At 44.8% G+C, this 18,944-nt stretch overlaps 1 protein-coding gene across 3 annotated transcripts in view; it reads right to left on the bottom strand.

The window, feature by feature from the left end:
• GK (glycerol kinase) overlaps window positions 1–18,944 on the bottom strand; it is a 136,379-nt gene that overhangs the window by 45,456 nt on the left and 71,979 nt on the right. For all 3 annotated transcript variants that reach the window (XM_068268313.1, XM_068268315.1, XM_068268314.1), the window contains 4 exons: window positions 15,534–15,576; window positions 7,556–7,636; window positions 5,566–5,644; window positions 5,373–5,469 (listed from right to left, as the gene is read on the bottom strand). In XM_068268313.1, coding sequence (XP_068124414.1) covers window positions 5,373–5,469; window positions 5,566–5,644; window positions 7,556–7,636; window positions 15,534–15,576 — 300 coding nt within the window. The remainder of the gene's footprint in view (window positions 1–5,372; window positions 5,470–5,565; window positions 5,645–7,555; window positions 7,637–15,533; window positions 15,577–18,944) is intronic.

The following is an 18,944-nucleotide window of genomic DNA, read 5'->3' as shown; positions in this document are numbered from 1 at the left end:
TTTGGGCAGTCGGACGGAGCAACTGCTATTCACTAAGTGCTTTTGAAAATAAAGCCATGAGAATCCCCCATGAGGAGATGGGCTGGCCCAAAACCTGTCGGTTCTGTCAGATTTCTACTACCTACTGTAAGTGACAACATAAGAGAAAAGTAGAGGTGCCAAGCATAGACTGGACCCCTAGCTGTGTGTTACTCCTGTTTTGTTGCCTGATAAAGCGGGATTGTGCCCGTGAAATGCGTTGCCAGTTGTCACTAGGAGTATGTGAATAAATTTTATTAACTATAAGAGAAAAGTAATTTATGGCTCATTTTACTCTGGAAGAAATGTACTTCTTATTTGTAAGTATTTACATATAGGTTATATTTTATGATTTTCGTGATAGTGGTCCTTTAACCACTTGAGGACCTAGGGCTTTCTACCCCTTAAGGACCGGACACTTTTTTTCCATTCAGACCACTGCAGCTTTCACGGTTTATTGCTCGCTCATACAACCTACCACCTAAATGAATTTTGGCTCCTTTTCTTGTCACTAATAAAGCTTTCTTTTGGTGCTATTTGATTGCTCCTGCGATTTTTACTTTTTATTATATTCTGCAAAAAAGACATGAATTTTGGCAAAAAAATGATTTTTTTAACTTTCTGTGCTGACAGTTTTCAAATAAAGTAAAATTTCTGTATACATGCAGCGCGAAAAATGTGGACAAACATGTTTTGGATTAAAAAAAAAACCCATTCAGTGTATATTTATTGGTTTGGGTAAAAGTTATAGCGTTTACAAACTATGGTGCAAAAAGTGAATTTTCCCATTTTCAAGCATCTCTGACTTTTCTGACCCCCTGTCATGTTTCATGAGGGGCTAGAATTCCAGGATAGTATAAATACCCCCCAAATGACCCCATTTTGGAAAGAAGACATCCCAAAGTATTGACTGAGAGGCATAGTTAGTTCATAGAAGATATTATTTTTTGTCACAAGTAAGCGGAAAATGACACTTTGTGAAAAAAAAAAAAAGTTTCCATTTCTTCTAACTTGCGACAAAAAAAAAATGAAATCTGCCACGGACTCACCATGCCCCTCTCTGAATACCTTGAAGGGTCTACTTTCCAAAATGGGGTCATTTGTGGGGTGTGTTTACTGTCCTGACATTTTGGGGGTGCTAAATTGTAAGCACCCCTGTAAAGCCTAAAGGTGCTCATTGGACTTTGGACCCCTTAGCGCAGTTAGGCTGCAAAAAAGTGCCACACATGTGGTATTGCCGTACTCAGGAGAAGTAGTATAATGTGTTTTGGGGTGTATTTTTACACATACCCATGCTGGGTGGGAGAAATATCTCTGTAAATGACAATTTGTTAATTTTTTTTACACACAATTGTCCATTTACAGAGATCTTTCTCCCACTCAGCATGGGTATGTGTAAAAATACACCCCAAAACACATTATACTACTTCTCCCGAGTACGGTGATACCACATGTGTGGCACTTTTTTGCACCCTAACTGCGCTAAAGGGCCCAAAGTCCAATGAGTACCTTTAGGATTTCACAGGTCATTTTGAGAAATTTCGTTTCAAGACTACTCCTCACGGTTTAGGGCCCCTAAAATGCCAGGGCAGTATAGGAACCCCACAAATGACCCCATTTTAGAAAGAAGACACCCCAAGGTATTCCGTTAGTAGTATGGTGAGTTCATAGAAGTTTTTATTTTTTTGTCACAAGTTAGCGGAAAATGACACTTTGTGAAAAAACACAATTAAAATCAATTTCCGCTAACTTGTGACAAAAAAATAAAATCTTCTATGAACTCGCCATACTACTAACGGAATACCTTGGGGTGTCTTTCTAAAATGGGGTCATTTGTGGGGTTCCTATACTGCCCTGGCATTTTAGGGGCCCTAAACCGTGAGGAGTAGTCTTGAAACGAAATTTCTCAAAATGACCTGTGAAATCCTAAAGGTACTCATTGGACTTTTTTGCACCCTAACTGCGCTAAAGGGCCCAAAGTGCCACACATGTGGTATCACCGTACTCGGGAGAAGTAGTACAATGTGTTTTGGGGTGTATTTTTACACATACCCATGCTGGGTGGGAGAAACACCTCTGTAAATGACAATCTTTTGATTTTTTTTACACACAATTGTCCATTTACAGCGGTATTTCTCCCACCCAGCATGGGTATGTGTAAAAATACACCCCAAAACACATTGTACTACTTCTCCCGAGTACGGTGATACCACACGTGTGGCACTTTTTTGCACCCTAACTGCGCTAAAGGGCCCAAAGTCCAATGAGTACCTTTAGGATTTCACAGGTCATTTTTGTTTCAAGACTACTCCTCGCGGTTTAGGGCCCCTAAAATGCCAGGGCAGTATAGGAACCCCACTAATGACCCCATTTTAGAAAGAAGACACCCCAAGGTATTCCGTTAGGAGTATGGTGAGTTCATAGAAGTTTTAATTTTTTTGTCACAAGTTAGCGGAAATTGATTTTAATTGTTTTTTTTCACAAAGTGTCATTTTCCGCTAACTTGTGACAAAAAATAAAATCTTCTATGAACTCACCATACTCCGTACGGAATACGTTTGGGTGTCTTCTTTCTAGAATGGGGTCATTTGTGGGGTTCCTATACTGCCCTGGCATTTTAGGGGCCTTAAACCGTGAGGAGTAGTCTTGAAACAAAAATGACCTGTGAAATCCTAAAGGTACTCATTGGACTTTGGGCCCCTTAGCGCAGTTAGGCTGCAAAAAAGTGCCAATCATGTGGTATCGCCGTACTCGGGAGATGTAGTATAATGTGTTTTGGGGTGTATTTTTACACATACCCATGCTGGGTGGGAGAAATACCTCTGTAAATGACAATTGTTTGATTTTTTTTACACACAATTGTCCATTTACAGAGAGATTTCTCCCACCCAGCATGGGTATGTGTAAAAATACACCCCAAAACACATTATACTACTTCTCCTGAGTACGGCGATACCACATGTGTGACACTTTTTTGCAGCCTAGGTGCGCTAAGGGGCCCAACGTCCTAATCACAGGTCATTTTGAGGCATTTGTTTTCTAGACTACTCCTCACGGTTTAGGGCCCCTAAAATGCCAGGGCAGTATAGGAACCCCACAAGTGACCCCATTTTAGAAAGAAGACACCCCAAGGTATTCCGTTAGGTGTATGGCGAGTTCATAGAAGATTTTATTTTTTGTCACAAGTTAGTGAAAAATGACACTTTGTGAAAAAAAAACAAAAATCAATTTCCGCTAACTTTTGACAAAAAATAAAATCTTCTATGAACTCGTCATACACCTAACAGAATACATTGGGGTGTCTTTTTTCTAAAATGGGGTCCGTTTCTGGGGTTCCTATACCGCCCTGGCATTTTACGGGCCCAAAACCGTGAGTAGTCTGGAAACCAAATGTCTCAAAATGACTGTTCAGGGGTATAAGCATCTGCAAATTTTGATGACAGGTGGTCTATGAGAGGGCGAATTTTGTGGAACCGGTCATATGCAGGGTGGCCTTTTAGATGACAGGTTGTATTGGGCCTGATCTGATGGATAGGAGTGCTAGGGGGGGGGGTGACAGGAGGTGATTGATGGGTGTCTCAGGGGGTGGTTAGAGGGGAAAATAGATGCAATCAATGCACTGGGGAGGTGATCGGAAGGGGGTCTGAGGGGGATCTGAGGGTTTGGTCGAGTGATCAGGAGCCCACACGGGGCAAATTAGGGCGTGATCTGATGGGTAGGTGTGCTAGGGGGTGACAGGAGGTGATTGATGGGTGTCTCAAGGCGTGATTAGAGGGGGGAATAGATGCAAGCAATGCACTGGCGAGGTGATCAGGGCTGGGGCCTGAGGGCATTCGGAGGGTGTGGGCGGGTGATTGAGTGCCCTAGGGGCAGATAGGGGTCTAATCTGATAGGTAGCAGTGACAGGGGGTGATTGATGGGTAATTAGTGGGTGTTTAGGGTAGAGAACAGATATAAACACTGCCCTTGGGAGGTGATCTGACGTCGGATCTGCGGGCGAACTATTGGTGTGGGTGGGTGATCAGATTGCCCGCAAGGGGCAGGTTAGGGGCTGATTGATGAGTGGCAGTGACAGGGGGTGATTGATGGGTGGCAGTGCCAGGGGGTGATTGATGGGTGGCAGTGACAGGGGGTGATTGACAGGTGATTGACAGGTGATCAGTGGGTTATTACAGGGAAGAACAGATGTAACTAATGCACTGGCGAATTGATAAGGGGGGGTCTGAGGGCAATCTGAGCATGTAGGCGGGTGATTGGGTGCCCGAAAGGGGCAGATTAGGGTCTGATCTGATGGGTAACAGTGACAGGTGGTGATAGGGGGTGATTGATGGGTAATTAGTGGGTGTTTAGAGGAGAGAATAGATGTAAACACTGCGTTTGGGTGGTGATCTGATGTCGGATCTGCGGGCGATCTATTGGTGTGGGTGGGTGATCAGATTGCCCGCAAGGGGCAGGTTAGGGGCTGATTGATGGGTGGCAGTGACGGGGTGATTAACAGGTGATCAGGGGGGATAGATGCATACAGTACACGGGGGGGGGGGGGGGTCTGGGGAGAATCTGAGGGGTGGGGGGGTGATCAGGAGGGGGCAGTGGGCAGGGGGGGGGGGGAGATAAAAAAAAAATAGCGTTGACAGATAGTGACAGGGAGTGATTGATGGGTGATTAGGGGGGTGATTGGGTGCAAACAGGGGTCTGGGGGGTGGGCAGGGGGGGGGGGGGTCTGAGGGGTGCTGTGGGCGATCTGGGGCAGGGGGGGGGGGAAGAAATCAGTGTGCTTGGGTGCAGATTAGGGTGGCTGCAGCCTGCCCTGGTGGTCCCTCGGACACTGGGACCACCAGGGCAGGAGGCAGCCTGTATAATACACTTTGTAAACATTACAAAGTGTATTATACACTTTGTATGCGGCGATCGCGGGGTTAACATCCCGCCGGCGCTTCCGTATAGCCGGCGGGATGTTGCGGCGGGCGATCGGTGACAGGCGCCGGCGGAGGATCGCGTCACGGATGACGCGATCGCTCCGCCCATGCCCTTAGAAGGACCGCCGCCTCTGTGGGTGAGCCGGTCCTTCAGGGCTCCACTTCCCGGCCGCCCCTGTGCGTTAGGCGGTCGGGAAGTGGTTAATGGCGCCAGTGGCTGCTCAGCAGATCACATGACTCCTCAAATGGAAACTAGTACCATCTGATATCAATGACAAAATGGTGGCAACATTATTTCCTCTTCCTGCTGTGAAATCCCTGACTGTCCGATTTAATTTCTCAGTTTTGAATAAAGCATGATTAGTCCAGTAGGCACCCTGTGATACAATCTGCAGAGAAATAACATAAAACATGTAGAGTGTTGTGATATTGTCATACCCTCTTGCACTGGGCTCCCAGTAAGGTGCATAGAGGCCTGAGAATGCAGGAACAAAATAGCAGCCATACGACGTACCGGCTTCAGCAGCAAGTTTTTCTAAGAAAAATAAACATATAAGTACCGTAAGTTAAAACTATTCCACATGCATTAAGTACCTTACTGTAATATGCAAAGAAAATCGCACATTCTTACCAACTTCCTCTGTTGTCTGAACAATCCCGAGATTATCCCTTAGCCACCGCACTACAGCTCCAGCTATGGCAACAGACCCCTAAACAAGACAGAATTTGCACTATATTTATCTCAATGCTAGCAATTTTTGTTATGGGTGGAAAATAGTGGAGTGAATCCCCAAAATTATTGTGGATCGCAAGAATACACAGACAGGGCTACACACCCACTAACTTACAAAATATTTGGCCATCCATAATGAAAGCCAGAACTTAAACACGTGAGGCACTCAGGAAAAATGCCAAGTGCCTTACCATGCGTATTCAGCCCTCTCAACACAACTCTTTTATCCATAGCTGATTGATATTTACGTAAATATGGCTCTGCTTTGAAAACGAAGCCTATTTTTGAGCTCATTATCAGTAGTGGGCATCTAAAAGGTTCCTTCTCTGGTGCTGACCACTGAATCCATGTATGGACAACTTGACTTTTTCCCATACACCACAAATTCTCACTCCCATCTGCTGGAGTAATGGGAATCCAACGCTTGTTATTTACTTAATACAAATTAAGTAAATAAGATAGACCAATGGAAAAAATGGCATACTGTGTATATGTATGGGGCAACCAAAGCATTAACAGATTTCTATAAAGAAATAAGTACTCAAAGATCAATAACTAATGGTTTACAGTAAACACAAATTCTTTTGAACAGTGCAATAAGTCTTCAGGCTCAATACATTTTTTGAAATACAAATTAAGTCACAAATAAAATCATGAGAGAAAGGCTATATAGGTCACTTTTTACACTAAGGGCTCGTTTCCACTATAGCGAATCCGCATGCGGGCACTGCATGCGGATTCACATACTCAATGTTAGTGGATGGGGCTGTTTTCACGTGTGCGGCGGCGGCGTTTTTCGGTGCGGGAAAAATCTGCACGACAGGGTCGTCAGATTTCGCGTGCGGCAGGAATGCGGGCGAATCGCCGCTAATGCATTCAATAGGGAAATCGCATGCGGCTTTGTCATGCGGATTTCCCCGCGATTTCGCATGCAATTTCACATGAAAGGCAATGGAATTTTACACAGGCAGTGACTTGGTTAAATTCGCCTGGCTCCTTGCCATGCGAAATCGCGGGTAAGTCCGCATGGGGAAACGCAGCCGCATGCGATTTCTTCAGCGGTGGAATCCAGGCGATTCCGCACCGCTACAGTGGAAACGAGCCCTCACAGTTGTGGACCACTACAAAAAGTAGGTCCTGCAGCCCTGGTGTCCCATGTCAAGGGCAGAGCCCTTAACCATTACACCATTTAGCCACTCATTAAAGTAGCAACTACCTAGAATCTTTTTGCATCTATCATCTTTCTCATGAGACATGATTATTATTTCTTATGCACTTGCTTAGGCCATTAAAAGGAGGTAATAACTAGGGTATTGAATACAAAAATCTCATCACTGATATCTTAGCGATATGCGAGTTTAATGTAAGCCGAGGATCCAACTCACCAAGTTAAGTACCCAATAAAAGATCAATCTGGGAATCTGAATCGACAAACTAATCTTTCCCAATCAATCTTTCAAAATCGTGGACTGCAAAAACAGACTGATACGAACAATCCTTTTCGCGTTTTAGTGAATTTTCACTAAAGTCCGTTAAATCTTAATGATCGTTCACAGCGTTCACAATAAACAATCGTTGTGGGTAGTCTGCCATCGTTACACAATGTATCATGAATTTTTGTTAAAAGGCTGTTCCACGATATTCCAAAAATATTCATCGCAGAAAAAGGCAAAAAATCTTGTTGTGGGTTTGAAACTTTGAAAATAATTTGACTCATTTAAATGTTTTTCTTAAAATTAATATTTTGACAAATCTTAGCTTGTAGTGATCTGTTTACATTCACACAAACAAACTGACAAAATGAGTGACACAAATAGTGGTGTTATCAATTTGTAAAGCGCCAAAATATCAATATAATGACATGATAACAAGACTAAAAAACACTTACTTCAAGTGCATAGCAAGCAGGCTTGTCCCTGCCCAGCTGGTAGGCCACAGTGGTCAACAAACCGTGATCAGATAGTACAGGCTATGAGAAAACACAGAAATAGAATAAACAAACAAACAAACACACATAATGTTACCAGTTATCTACTATAGGAGATGTATTATTCCATTGTCTTCTTGCTCAGTACCAGATAAGTTCATCTTAAAGCGGATCCGAGATGAAAAGCTTACTATAACAAGTACCTTGTCTATATATCTTATCCAAAGTTTAGATAGCTTACACAGCAAATCTAGCTGCAAACAGCTTCAAAAGAATATGATTATTTCTTCCTGTGATCCAATGACAGCAGCAGTGGCGGCGCCAGGGGGGTGCTTGGGGGTGCTCGAGCACCCCCTAGAATTGTCCAAGCACCCCCAAAGCACCCCCTGGAGTGAACTGACTTCAGGCGTCTAAAAGACGCCAAGTCAGTTCACACACCGGCAGCACGGAGCAGCAGGCAGGGCTACGGTAAGATGGCCGCCCGGAGCCCTGTTCTGCAGACTTCGGGCGGCCATTTTCCCGTAGCCCTGCTCTCTGCATGCAGGCAGGAAGTCTCGTCGTGACGTCGGGAAGGAAGAGGATCGTGGGCGCGCGGGCGCTGCGCGCCACAATGAGGTCGGGACTCGGGACGGGAGGTCGGGAAAGAAGGTCTTCTGGCTGTAGGTGAGTAAATGGGTTTTTCTTTTCTTTTTCAGGTGATGCGGATTGTGCATATTGGGGTCATATCTGCTACGGATTGTGCATATTGGGGTCATATCTGCCACGGATTGTGCATATTGGGGTCATATCTGCCACGGATTGTGCATATTGGGGTCATATCTGCCACGGATTGTGCATATTGGGGTCATATCTGCCACGGATTGTGCATATTGGGGTCATATCTGCTACGGATTGTGCATATTGGGGTCATATCTGCTACGGATTGTGCATATTGGGGCGATATCTGCTACCGATTGTGCATGTTGGGGTCATTTCTGCTACCGATTGTGCATATTGGGGTCATTTCTGCTACCGATTGTGCATATTGGGGTCATTTCTGCTACCGATTGTGCATATTGGGGTCATTTCTGCTACCGATTGTGCATATTGGGGTCATATCTGCTACCGATTGTGCATATTGGGGTCATATCTGCTACCGATTGTGCATATTGGGGTCATATCTGCTACCGATTGTGCATATTGGGGTCATATCTGCTACCGATTGTGCATATTGGGGTCATATCTGCTACCGATTGTGCATATTGGGGTCATATCTGCTACCGATTGTGCATATTGGGGTCATATCTGCTACCGATTGTGCATATTGGGGTCATATCTGCTACCGATTGTGCATATTGGGGCCATATCTGCTACCGATTGTGCATATTGGGACCATATCTGCCACCGATTGTGCATATTGGGACCATATCTGCCACCGATTGTGCATATTGGGACCATATCTGCCACCGATTGTGCATATTGGGACCATATCTGCCACCGATTGTGCATATTGGGACCATATCTGCCACCGATTGTGCATATTGGGACCATATCTGCCACCGATTGTGCATATTGGGACCATATCTGCCACCGATTGTGCATATTGGGACCATATCTGCCACCGATTGTGCATATTGGGACCATATCTGCCACCGATTGTGCATATTGGGACCATATCTGCCACCGATTGTGCATATTGGGACCATATCTGCCACCGATTGTGCATATTGGGACCATATCTGCCACCGATTGTGCATATTGGGACCATATCTGCCACCGATTGTGCATATTGGGACCATATCTGCCACCGATTGTGCATATTGGGACCATATCTGCCACCGATTGTGCATATTGGGACCATATCTGCTACCGATTGTGCATATTGGGACCATATCTGCTACCGATTGTGCATATTGGGACCATATCTGCTACCGATTGTGCATATTGGGGCCATATCTGATAACGATTGTGCATATTGGGGCCATATCTGATAACGATTGTGCATATTGGGGTCATATCTGCTAACGATTGTGCATATTGGGGTCATATCTGCTACCGATTGTGCATATTGGGGCTATATCTGATAACGATTGTGCATATTGGGGCCATATCTGATAACGATTGTGCATATTGGGGCCATATCTGATAACGATTGTGCATATTGGGGCCATATCTGATAACGATTGTGCATATTGGGGTCATTGGACGTGTTTTTTGTTAAAATCTGCTCACATTACGTGTATTTTCTTGAGAAAACCTGCACAATTATGTGAATTTTCAGGGAAAAGGGTCACCAAAACTTGGGCCCTCTGTCTTTGCGTTGCACTTTTAAAGGGAACCCGAGGTGAGAATAATATTGAGGCTGCCATATTTATCTCCCTTTAAGCAATACCAGTTGCCTGGCTGCCGTGCTGGTCCTCTGCCTCTTATTCTTTCAACCATAGACCCTGAACAAGCATGCAGCAGGTCAGGGGTTTCTGACAATATTGTCAGAACTGACAAGATTAGCTGCATGGCTTGTTTCTGGTGTAATTCAGTTCACTACTACAGCCAAATAGATCAGCAGGGCTGCCAGGCAACTAGTATTGTTTAAAAGGAAATAAATATGGCAGCCACCATATCACTCTCACCCTGGGTTCACTTTAAATTACAGTTAGCCCCGCCCTCATCCGGTCATGACCACGCCCATTTTTTCGCCGCGGCGCGCTTCGCGCGCCGCAGGTTGTGGCCACACCCATTTTTGGCGCGGCGCGCTTCGCGCGCCGCAGGTCGTCAGCTCCCCCGGAAATTGGTCCAGCACCTGCATAGCACCCCCTAAAAAAATTTCCTGGAGCCGCCACTGGACAGCAGCCATGTTGTTTGTAAACATTACAGACAGGCAAGCTTATCTGCATCTTCAGCACTCAGCCTGTGAAAAAAAACCTATTCCCCCTCCTCCTCCCTACTCCCATCTGCCTCTGAAATCTCTGGCTAGTAATACCTCCCCGTCCTCCTGCCCAGAGTGAGCTCCCATGAGTCCTTGCTACTGTCTGAAAATGCCAAGGCCCTCTGAAAAGCTGTGGGCAAGGCTTGTTTAGTTTATAGGGAATTAGAGTATTAAAACAAAAAAGGATGTGGCGTGAGGAATGCCCTAAGGCAGTGTTCCCCAACCCTGTCCTCAAGGCCCACCAACAGTGCATGTTTTGTGGAAATCCACACAGGTAGTTAATCGGCTCTGCTGGGACACTAATTACCTCACCTGTGCATGTTTGTGGTTTTCTGCAAAACATGTAGTGTTGGTGGGCCTTGAGGACAGGGTTGGGGAACTCTGCCCTAAGGAACACAATTATGCAATGAGTAAAAGTTCATCTCGGATCCACTTTAAGATAATAGGTGGATTGTGCTCTGCATGGCCCAGCTGTTATATCAAATAGAAATGCCTTATATTATGTAAAGAAAATGCCATTACAAGACTGATTTCATCTATTTCCAATTTCCCAATTATCCGAAAGTGCCTTCACAATTCTAGATTAAAAAAGAAGTGGGCTAGACCAGGGCTTTGCAACCCTGCCCTCAAGTACCACCAACAGTGCATGTTTTTCAGAGAACCACAAACATGCACAGGTGAGGTAATTCGTGTCTCAGCAGAGCTGATTAACTATCTCTGTGGATTTTCACAAAACATGCACTGTTGGTGCTACTTGAGGACAGTGTTGAAAAGCCCTGGGCTACACTGCAACTACGGTACACAGAAGATGCTAGTTGCCCGGCACTCAGTAATGGGGGGGGGGGGGGGGGGGATGAATGGGTCTGCTGCACCATATAGTAGTATACAACCCCGTCCTGTTCCTTGCTGCAACTTGGTTCTTTGTGTGTGGAAGCGTGCAAACAGGCAAACAGGCCATCTGCACGTGAACAAGTGCCACACCGGCGCGAAACGGCTGTCGCACAGTCCTATCACCCCCTGGTCACCCTCCCGCACCAGTCCACGGCACAGGTCAGATCGTTTCAATACATGTGTATATGAACATAAGTGGTTACTGCATATGTGCCTATCCACCTGCTGATGATAATCAATGGAGAAATAAACGTGTATTAAGGAAGCAGTGCACGGACTGTCTTGTGTGTACTGTACACTGCAACTACACCTGCAGTGTCTTATGCGAGTGGGTACCAGGGGTGCAGCTAAGGTTTTTGTGGCCCCAAGCGGACTATAGCAAGAGGCCCTATCCTGCGGCGCGCGAAGCGCGCCGCGGCGAAAAATGGGTGTGGCTATCCCGCATAAGTGGGCGTGGCCATGACATGTGGGTGGAGCAGGAGGGCGGATTGGGGCGGGGCTGTTTGCGGGGAAAAAATGGATGTTGGGGTGATTGAGGCGCGCGTAGCGCGCCGAAAGATTGGCGCGGCCATGACATTGTATGGGCGAAGCTTAACCGTAGCACAGCAAATATAGCCAACTATGACCATTAAATAATAAATGCAGCAACAGTTACCCCAGACACCAGAAAATAAAAACGCAATTAGGGCACATTTTCAGCAGAAATCAAACGCAATTAGGGCACATTTTCAGCCGAAATCAAACGCAATTAGGGCACATTTTCAGCCGAAATCAAACGCAATTAGGGCACATTTTCAGCAGAAATCAAACGCAATTAGGGCAGAGTTCAGCAGAAATCAATCGCAATTAGGGCCACATTTTCAGCAGATATCAAACGCAATTAGGGCACAGTTCAGCAGAAATCAATCGCAATTAGGGCCACATTTTCAGCAGATATCAAACGCATTTAGGGCACAGTTCAGCAGAAATCAATCGCAATTAGGGCCACATTTTCAGCAGATATCAAACGCATTTAGGGCACAGTTCAGCAGAAATCAATCGCAATTAGGGCCACATTTTCAGCAGATATCAAACGCATTTAGGGCACAGTTCAGCAGAAATCAATCGCAATTAGGGCCACATTTTCAGCAGATATCAAACGCATTTAGGGCACAGTTCAGCAGAAATCAATCGCAATTAGGGCCACATTTTCAGCAGATATCAAACGCATTTAGGGCACAGTTCAGCAGAAATCAATCGCAATTAGGGCCACATTTTCAGCAGATATCAAACGCATTTAGGGCACAGTTCAGCAGAAATCAATCGCAATTAGGGCCACATTTTCAGCAGATATCAAACGCATTTAGGGCACAGTTCAGCAGAAATCAATCGCAATTAGGGCCACATTTTCAGCAGATATCAAACGCATTTAGGGCACAGTTCAGCAGAAATCAATCGCAATTAGGGCCACATTTTCAGCAGATATCAAACGCATTTAGGGCACAGTTCAGCAGAAATCAATCGCAATTAGGGCCACATTTTCAGCAGATATCAAACGCAATTAGGGCACAGTTCAGCAGAAATCAATCGCAATTAGGGCCACATTTTCAGCAGATATCAAACGCAATTAGGGCACAGTTCAGCAGAAATCAATCGCAATTAGGGCCACATTTTCAGCAGATATCAAATGCAATTAGGGCACAGTTCAGAAGAAATCAATCGCAAATTCGCAATTAGGGCTGCGGCTGCAAAAAGAAAAGAATTTACTCACCTGGCAGGCTGGCACTGGCAGAAGTCTTCTCTCCCTGGTCTCCTCTCCCGGCCGGCTTCTCAGGCGCGCAGTTCCCACGGAGCTCCCTTCCTGGCTTCCTCCTCCAATCTCCCGCGCTGATTCATGCAGGGCTACGGGTCGGGAAGATGGCCACCCGAAGCCCTGTACTGGAGACATAGTCTCCAGAGCAGGGCTTCGGCGGCGGCCATCTTCCTGTAGCCCTGCTCTGCCAGCCCGGCGGGGCTGCGGGGAAAAAGTGACGTCACGCCGACGTCACGGAGCCGCCGAGGCCCCTAAGATTGTGAGGCCCCAAGCGACCGCTTGGTTCGCTTTATGCCTCGCGGCGCCCATGGTGGGTACAGTCCAAATTACAAGGGTGCCAGTCTTCTCTCCCATGACTATGAACTTTAACCACTTCACTCAGTTTTTTTTTTTACAGAGACAGAGACAGAGAGACAGAGACAGAGAGACAGAGAGACAGAGAGACAGAGAGACAGAGAGACAGAGAGAGAGAGATTTATACAGGATCTTCGAAAAAAATTAGCATATTGTGATAAAGTTCATTATTTTCTGTAATGTACTGATAAACAGACTTTCATATATTTTAGTATTATGGTAGAGAACAGAGGCGCCAAAAGGATAAAAACAATATTTAAAAGTTTTAAAATTATTGCTTAGGAGGCAGTGGTGGACTCACCTCCCACAAGCAGACACAACAACTGTGTATTCACAAAAGGGACATTTATTGGTATACTCCAAATAAGGTTGCAACGCGTTTCGCAGGTCAAACCCGCTTCATCAGGCAATTACAGGAAGGAGCACACAACAGCAGTATGTCCAGATAGCACCTGGCGCCAGGTGCTATCTGGACATACTGCTGTTGTGTGCTCCTTCCTGTAATTGCCTGATGAAGCGGGTTTGACCTGCGAAACGCGTTGCAACCTTATTTGGAGTATACCAATAAATGTCCCTTTTGTGAATACACAGTTGTTGTGTCTGCTTGTGGGAGGTGAGTCCACCACTGCCTCCTAAGCAATAATTTTAAAACTTTTAAATATTGTTTTTATCCTTTTGGCGCCTCTGTTCTCTACCATAATACTGATTGTATCCACCTTTGGTGGAGGAGGATACCCCTTCTTGTTTTTCAAGCCTACAGAGAGCGACTTCTTATTCCTGAGTGAGGACAGGCTAATCTCCTCACCTGCCTACACAGTGGTTGCCTGGAGGTAACCCTGGTTTGTGAGTATACAATTCATACTCTAATTATCCAATTACCTTGACATACTACACCATATCGGGCTCTCGGTTCTCTCTTCTTCATATATTTTAGATTCATTACACACAACTGAAGTAGTTCAAACCTTTTATTGTCTTAATATTGATGATTTTGGCATACAGCTCATGAATACCCAAAATTCCTATCTCAAAAAATTAGCATATTTCATCCGACTAATAAAAGAAAAAAGTGTTTTTAAAACAAAAAAAGTCAACCTTCAAATAATTATGTTCAGTTATGCACTCAATACTTGGTCGGGGATCCTTTTGCAGAAATGACTGCTTCAATGCGGCGTGGCATGGAAGCAATCAGCCTGTGGCACTGCTCAGGTGTTATGGAGGCCCAGGATGCTTCGATAGCGGCCTTAAGGTCATCCAGAGTGTTGGGTCTTGTGTCTCAACTTTCTCTTCACAATATCCCACGGATTCTCTATGGGGTTCAGGTCAGGAGAGAGGTTTATGGAGATGATGATTTCATTTTTCAGCACGATCTGGCAACTGCTCACAGTGCCAAAACCACTGGTAAATGGTTTACTGACCATGGTATTACTGTGCTCATTTGGCCTGCCAACTCTCCTCACCTGAACCCCATAGAGAATTTGTGGGATACTGTGAAGAGAAAGTTGAGAGACGCAAGACCCAACACTCTGGATGAGCTTAAGGCCGCTATCGAAGCATCCTGGGCCTCCATAACACCTGATCAGTGCCACAGGCTAATTGCCTCCATGCCACGCCGCATTGAAGCAGTCATTTATGCAAAAGGATTCCCGACCAAGTATTGAGCGCATAACTGAACATAATTATTTGAAAGTTGACTTTTTTTTGTTTTAAAAACACTTTTCTTTTATTGGTCGGATGAAATATGCTTATTTTTTGAGATCGGAATTTTGGGTTTTCATGAGCTGTATGCCAAAATCATCAATATTGAAACAATAGAAGGCTGGAACTACTTCAGTCGTGTGTATTTGAATCTAAAATATATAAAAGTCTAATGTTTCTCAGTACATTACAGAAAATAATGAACTTTATCACAATATGCAAATTTTTTGAGGAGAGTATGTATGTACAGTATATAGTTCTTCAGCTATTCGTGTAAGCAGCAACATTCAGCTCCTCACCTTTGACCCTGTATTACACAGCAAGAAACAGCCAGTACCATATCTGCGGAAAAAAAAAAATAGTCCATGAATCATGTCTTTTGAATAATAAGTACGGTAATAACTGTATATTCTATAAATGTACAATGCTTTTACTGATCTACATTTCACCAATTTGTGCCAGTAATTGCCCACATTGTTCTAATAGTGAAGATGAGAATGGAAACAAAGGTGGCTTGGACAGGAATAGCAGCCTAATTACACTATAGCATACTGTTTTCAGAACAAAAATGCCACAAATTACGGCTGCTAACAATACAACTACACTACTAACCCTTGCCAAGGTCAACATGTAACATTTTTGAGACTTGCGGCACGGATAATTGAAGTCTTTTCATGACCCAGCTAGCACATTCTAAAATTATCACTACACAATAAAAAGGTCCATCACCTGATCACATAAGTGAACTTGTTTTAAACAGAATGTTACTTACAGTGATATTATATATAACTGATCTCAATCACCCTCCAGAGACGTGTATAGTAATTAAAATTAGTAACATCATAAAAACAGACTTGTGAGGTAATATGTCTTTACTGATCTGCCCATGAAGCAAGAACACTTAGGGCCAGTTTCCACTGGTGTTTTGGATGCGAGGCGATCGACGCATCGCCTCGCATCCCTCCGCAAGTACTTTCGGTTGTCTTCCATACAACCGGATGCGGCGTCATGCGGCTTTCCGTCGGCGGCTATGGGGACTCGGAAGGGTGGTGTGGAAAACCGCAGTATGTTATTCATTAATTCCCCTGCGTCACATCGCTCCTGATTGCGTAGGTAAATTTGCATCAATAGAAACTACTCCATTGACGTCAATTGATTGAAGTTTCCTAGCGTTGCGATGTGAAGCGGTTTCCGCATTGCAACGCGTCTAGTGGAAACGGGCCCTAATCTATCCAAGGTGAGCAAGTATTGAACTATCAGTGAGGTTATTAAAAGGAGAGACTAGGCTATAGATACAGACAAATGAAACTAGTACAGTATAATGCAAATTCGGACTACAGTAACCATGTTTTTTATGTACACAGCAGAGTCAAAGAGATTGTGGACATGGGCAGCCTACTTATTAGTCATCAACCACACCTATTAATTATACATGCATAAAATCAAGTATGTGTCCAGCATTTGCAGAAGAATGGATGCACTAAAAAGTTTAATACTGCCACAGAAGCAGTAGCATAAGAAATGAGGCCACAAATGCCAGGTGGCCCCTGCTCCAGTGCATCATTGTAAACCTTTTCATGACATTCATGGTAACCCTTCACAACACGGTCTGCTTCCCGCCTAAGAGTTGCATCATATGAATGCCTCACCTTTTTGTCTAAACCATGAAAGGGGTACCAATGCCCAACTCCACAAGAGGTGAGATGCATCTAATGCGATGGAAATGCGAGATGGGACAGTGGACAGTTTTCATATTACTACCGTATATACTCGCAAGCAAGCCGACCCGCATATAAGCCGACCCCCCCAACTTTTACCTGAAAAATAACAGGAAAAAATATGATTGACCCTCATATAAGCCGGGGGTAGGAAATGCTGGCCTCGTGATCCCCCAGTGTGCCACAGTATAGCTAGTAAAGTGCCCAGTATAGCTAGTATAGTGCCCCAGTATAGCTAGTATAGTGCCCCAGTGTGGGTAGGTAGTGCCTAGTATAGCTAGTATAGTGCCCAGTAGTGCCCAGTATAGCGCCCAGTATAGGTAGGTAGTGCCCAGTATAGTGCCCCAGTGTAGCTAGTATAGTGCCCAGTGTGGGTAGGTAGTGCCCCAGTATAGCTAGTATAGTGCCCAGTATAGGTAGGTACTGCCCAGTATAGCTAGTATAGTGCCCAGTATAGGTAGGTAGTGCCCAGTATAGCGCCCAGTATAGCTAGTATAGTGCCCAGTATAGCTAGTACAGTGCCCAGTATAGGTAGGTAGTGCCCCCTCGGCCGCCGCTATCACCTGAGCTGGCGCCGCATCTTCTATTATTCCCCTCTCCGCTCGTAAAGTAATTCACAGCAGCGCGCCCCACGGCGGCTGCTGTGATGATGAAGCAGGAAGCAGTAGAGAGAGAGAGAGAGAGAGAGAGAGGCTTCCTGTACTGTAGCTATGGGAACCGCTCTCCCTCTATGGCTTCCTGCTTCATCATCACAGCAGCCGCCGTGGGGCGCGCTGCTGTGAATTACTTTACAAGAGGAGAATAATAGAAGATGCGTCGCCAGCTCATGTGATAGCGGCGGCCGTTGGGCGGGGGAGCGCGGACCACAGGTGACTCGCAAGCAAGGCGACCCCCCAACTTTTGACCCCCTTTTTGGGGGTCAAAAATTCGGCTTGCTTGCGAGTATATATGGTATTATTGAGCAAGGTAAGTATAGTGGTAATCTTTAGCAATATAACAACATCAAACTAGTGAGTTCCTATGGTGGAGGAGAGGAATGGGTGGCAGAATTTGGAAACTTGGGAAGAAATGTAATAATACTGGACGAGCTAGATCATAAGTGCATGAACTGATGAAGTTCTGAATAGAAGAAAAGTTTACCACCCATGTTCTAATATCTAGTGGAAAGTTCTACCAAAGAATGAGGCCTCATTCACAGTGGGACGTTCCAGGGCTGCACTATAAACTTTTATAACGCAACTTACCGCACTGCAATGCTAATCCTATGGTACGTTCACAGTGTGACGTTAGCGGCGCATTGTAATTTGTAGCGTTACAGTACGTTACCTCTAAACGCACACGTTACTAGGTACAGCAAATCATACTTTCATTGCCTGTATACTTTCCTGTACTTACTGTATGCAACGGTAACGCAGCGTTAATGTGCGTTACCACTTTTTTTTGTGTTGTAATGCTGCGTTGTGACCAACGTCGCATTACAACGCAACGTCCCACTGTAAATGAGGCCTGAAGGTTCATATAAATGTTTTTAAGCTTAAATGTTCAAAAATAATAACACTTTTTTGGTCATGTATTACATAATCCATTTTAGATAAGATAACCCATCTGAAATGTTAACTGCACAAACATACAGTCACTGTAGACTAGGGATGATCAATGAGATGCAAATAGTTGAGTTTATGCAAATATATGCAGTTTGAAAATGGACCAATCAAGTCCCACCCAGGTTTAAACTGATTGGTCTATTTTCAAGCTGCATATATTAGCATAAACATTTGCATTAACTCTGAAATATTTGCATCTCATTGATCACCCCTACTGTAGACCATCATTGCTGAATGAATTTTAATGTGACCCACTGCTGTTACTGCCCCATGCCTTTCGTACTGCTTGGTTGTATGCAGCAACTCCCAACTCCCACCAAGTGTTGCTTAGCCACTAACGATCGGTAGCTGGGATTGCATGGGCAAAAAAAAGGATTTGAAAAGACTG

The sequence above is a fragment of the Hyperolius riggenbachi genome, chromosome 2 (genome assembly GCF_040937935.1).
Source record: "Hyperolius riggenbachi isolate aHypRig1 chromosome 2, aHypRig1.pri, whole genome shotgun sequence".
In the NCBI taxonomy this organism is placed as follows: domain Eukaryota; kingdom Metazoa; phylum Chordata; class Amphibia; order Anura; family Hyperoliidae; genus Hyperolius; species Hyperolius riggenbachi.
The sequence above is the reverse complement of the archived record's forward strand: the minus strand, read 5'-3'. Positions and strand labels throughout refer to the sequence as shown.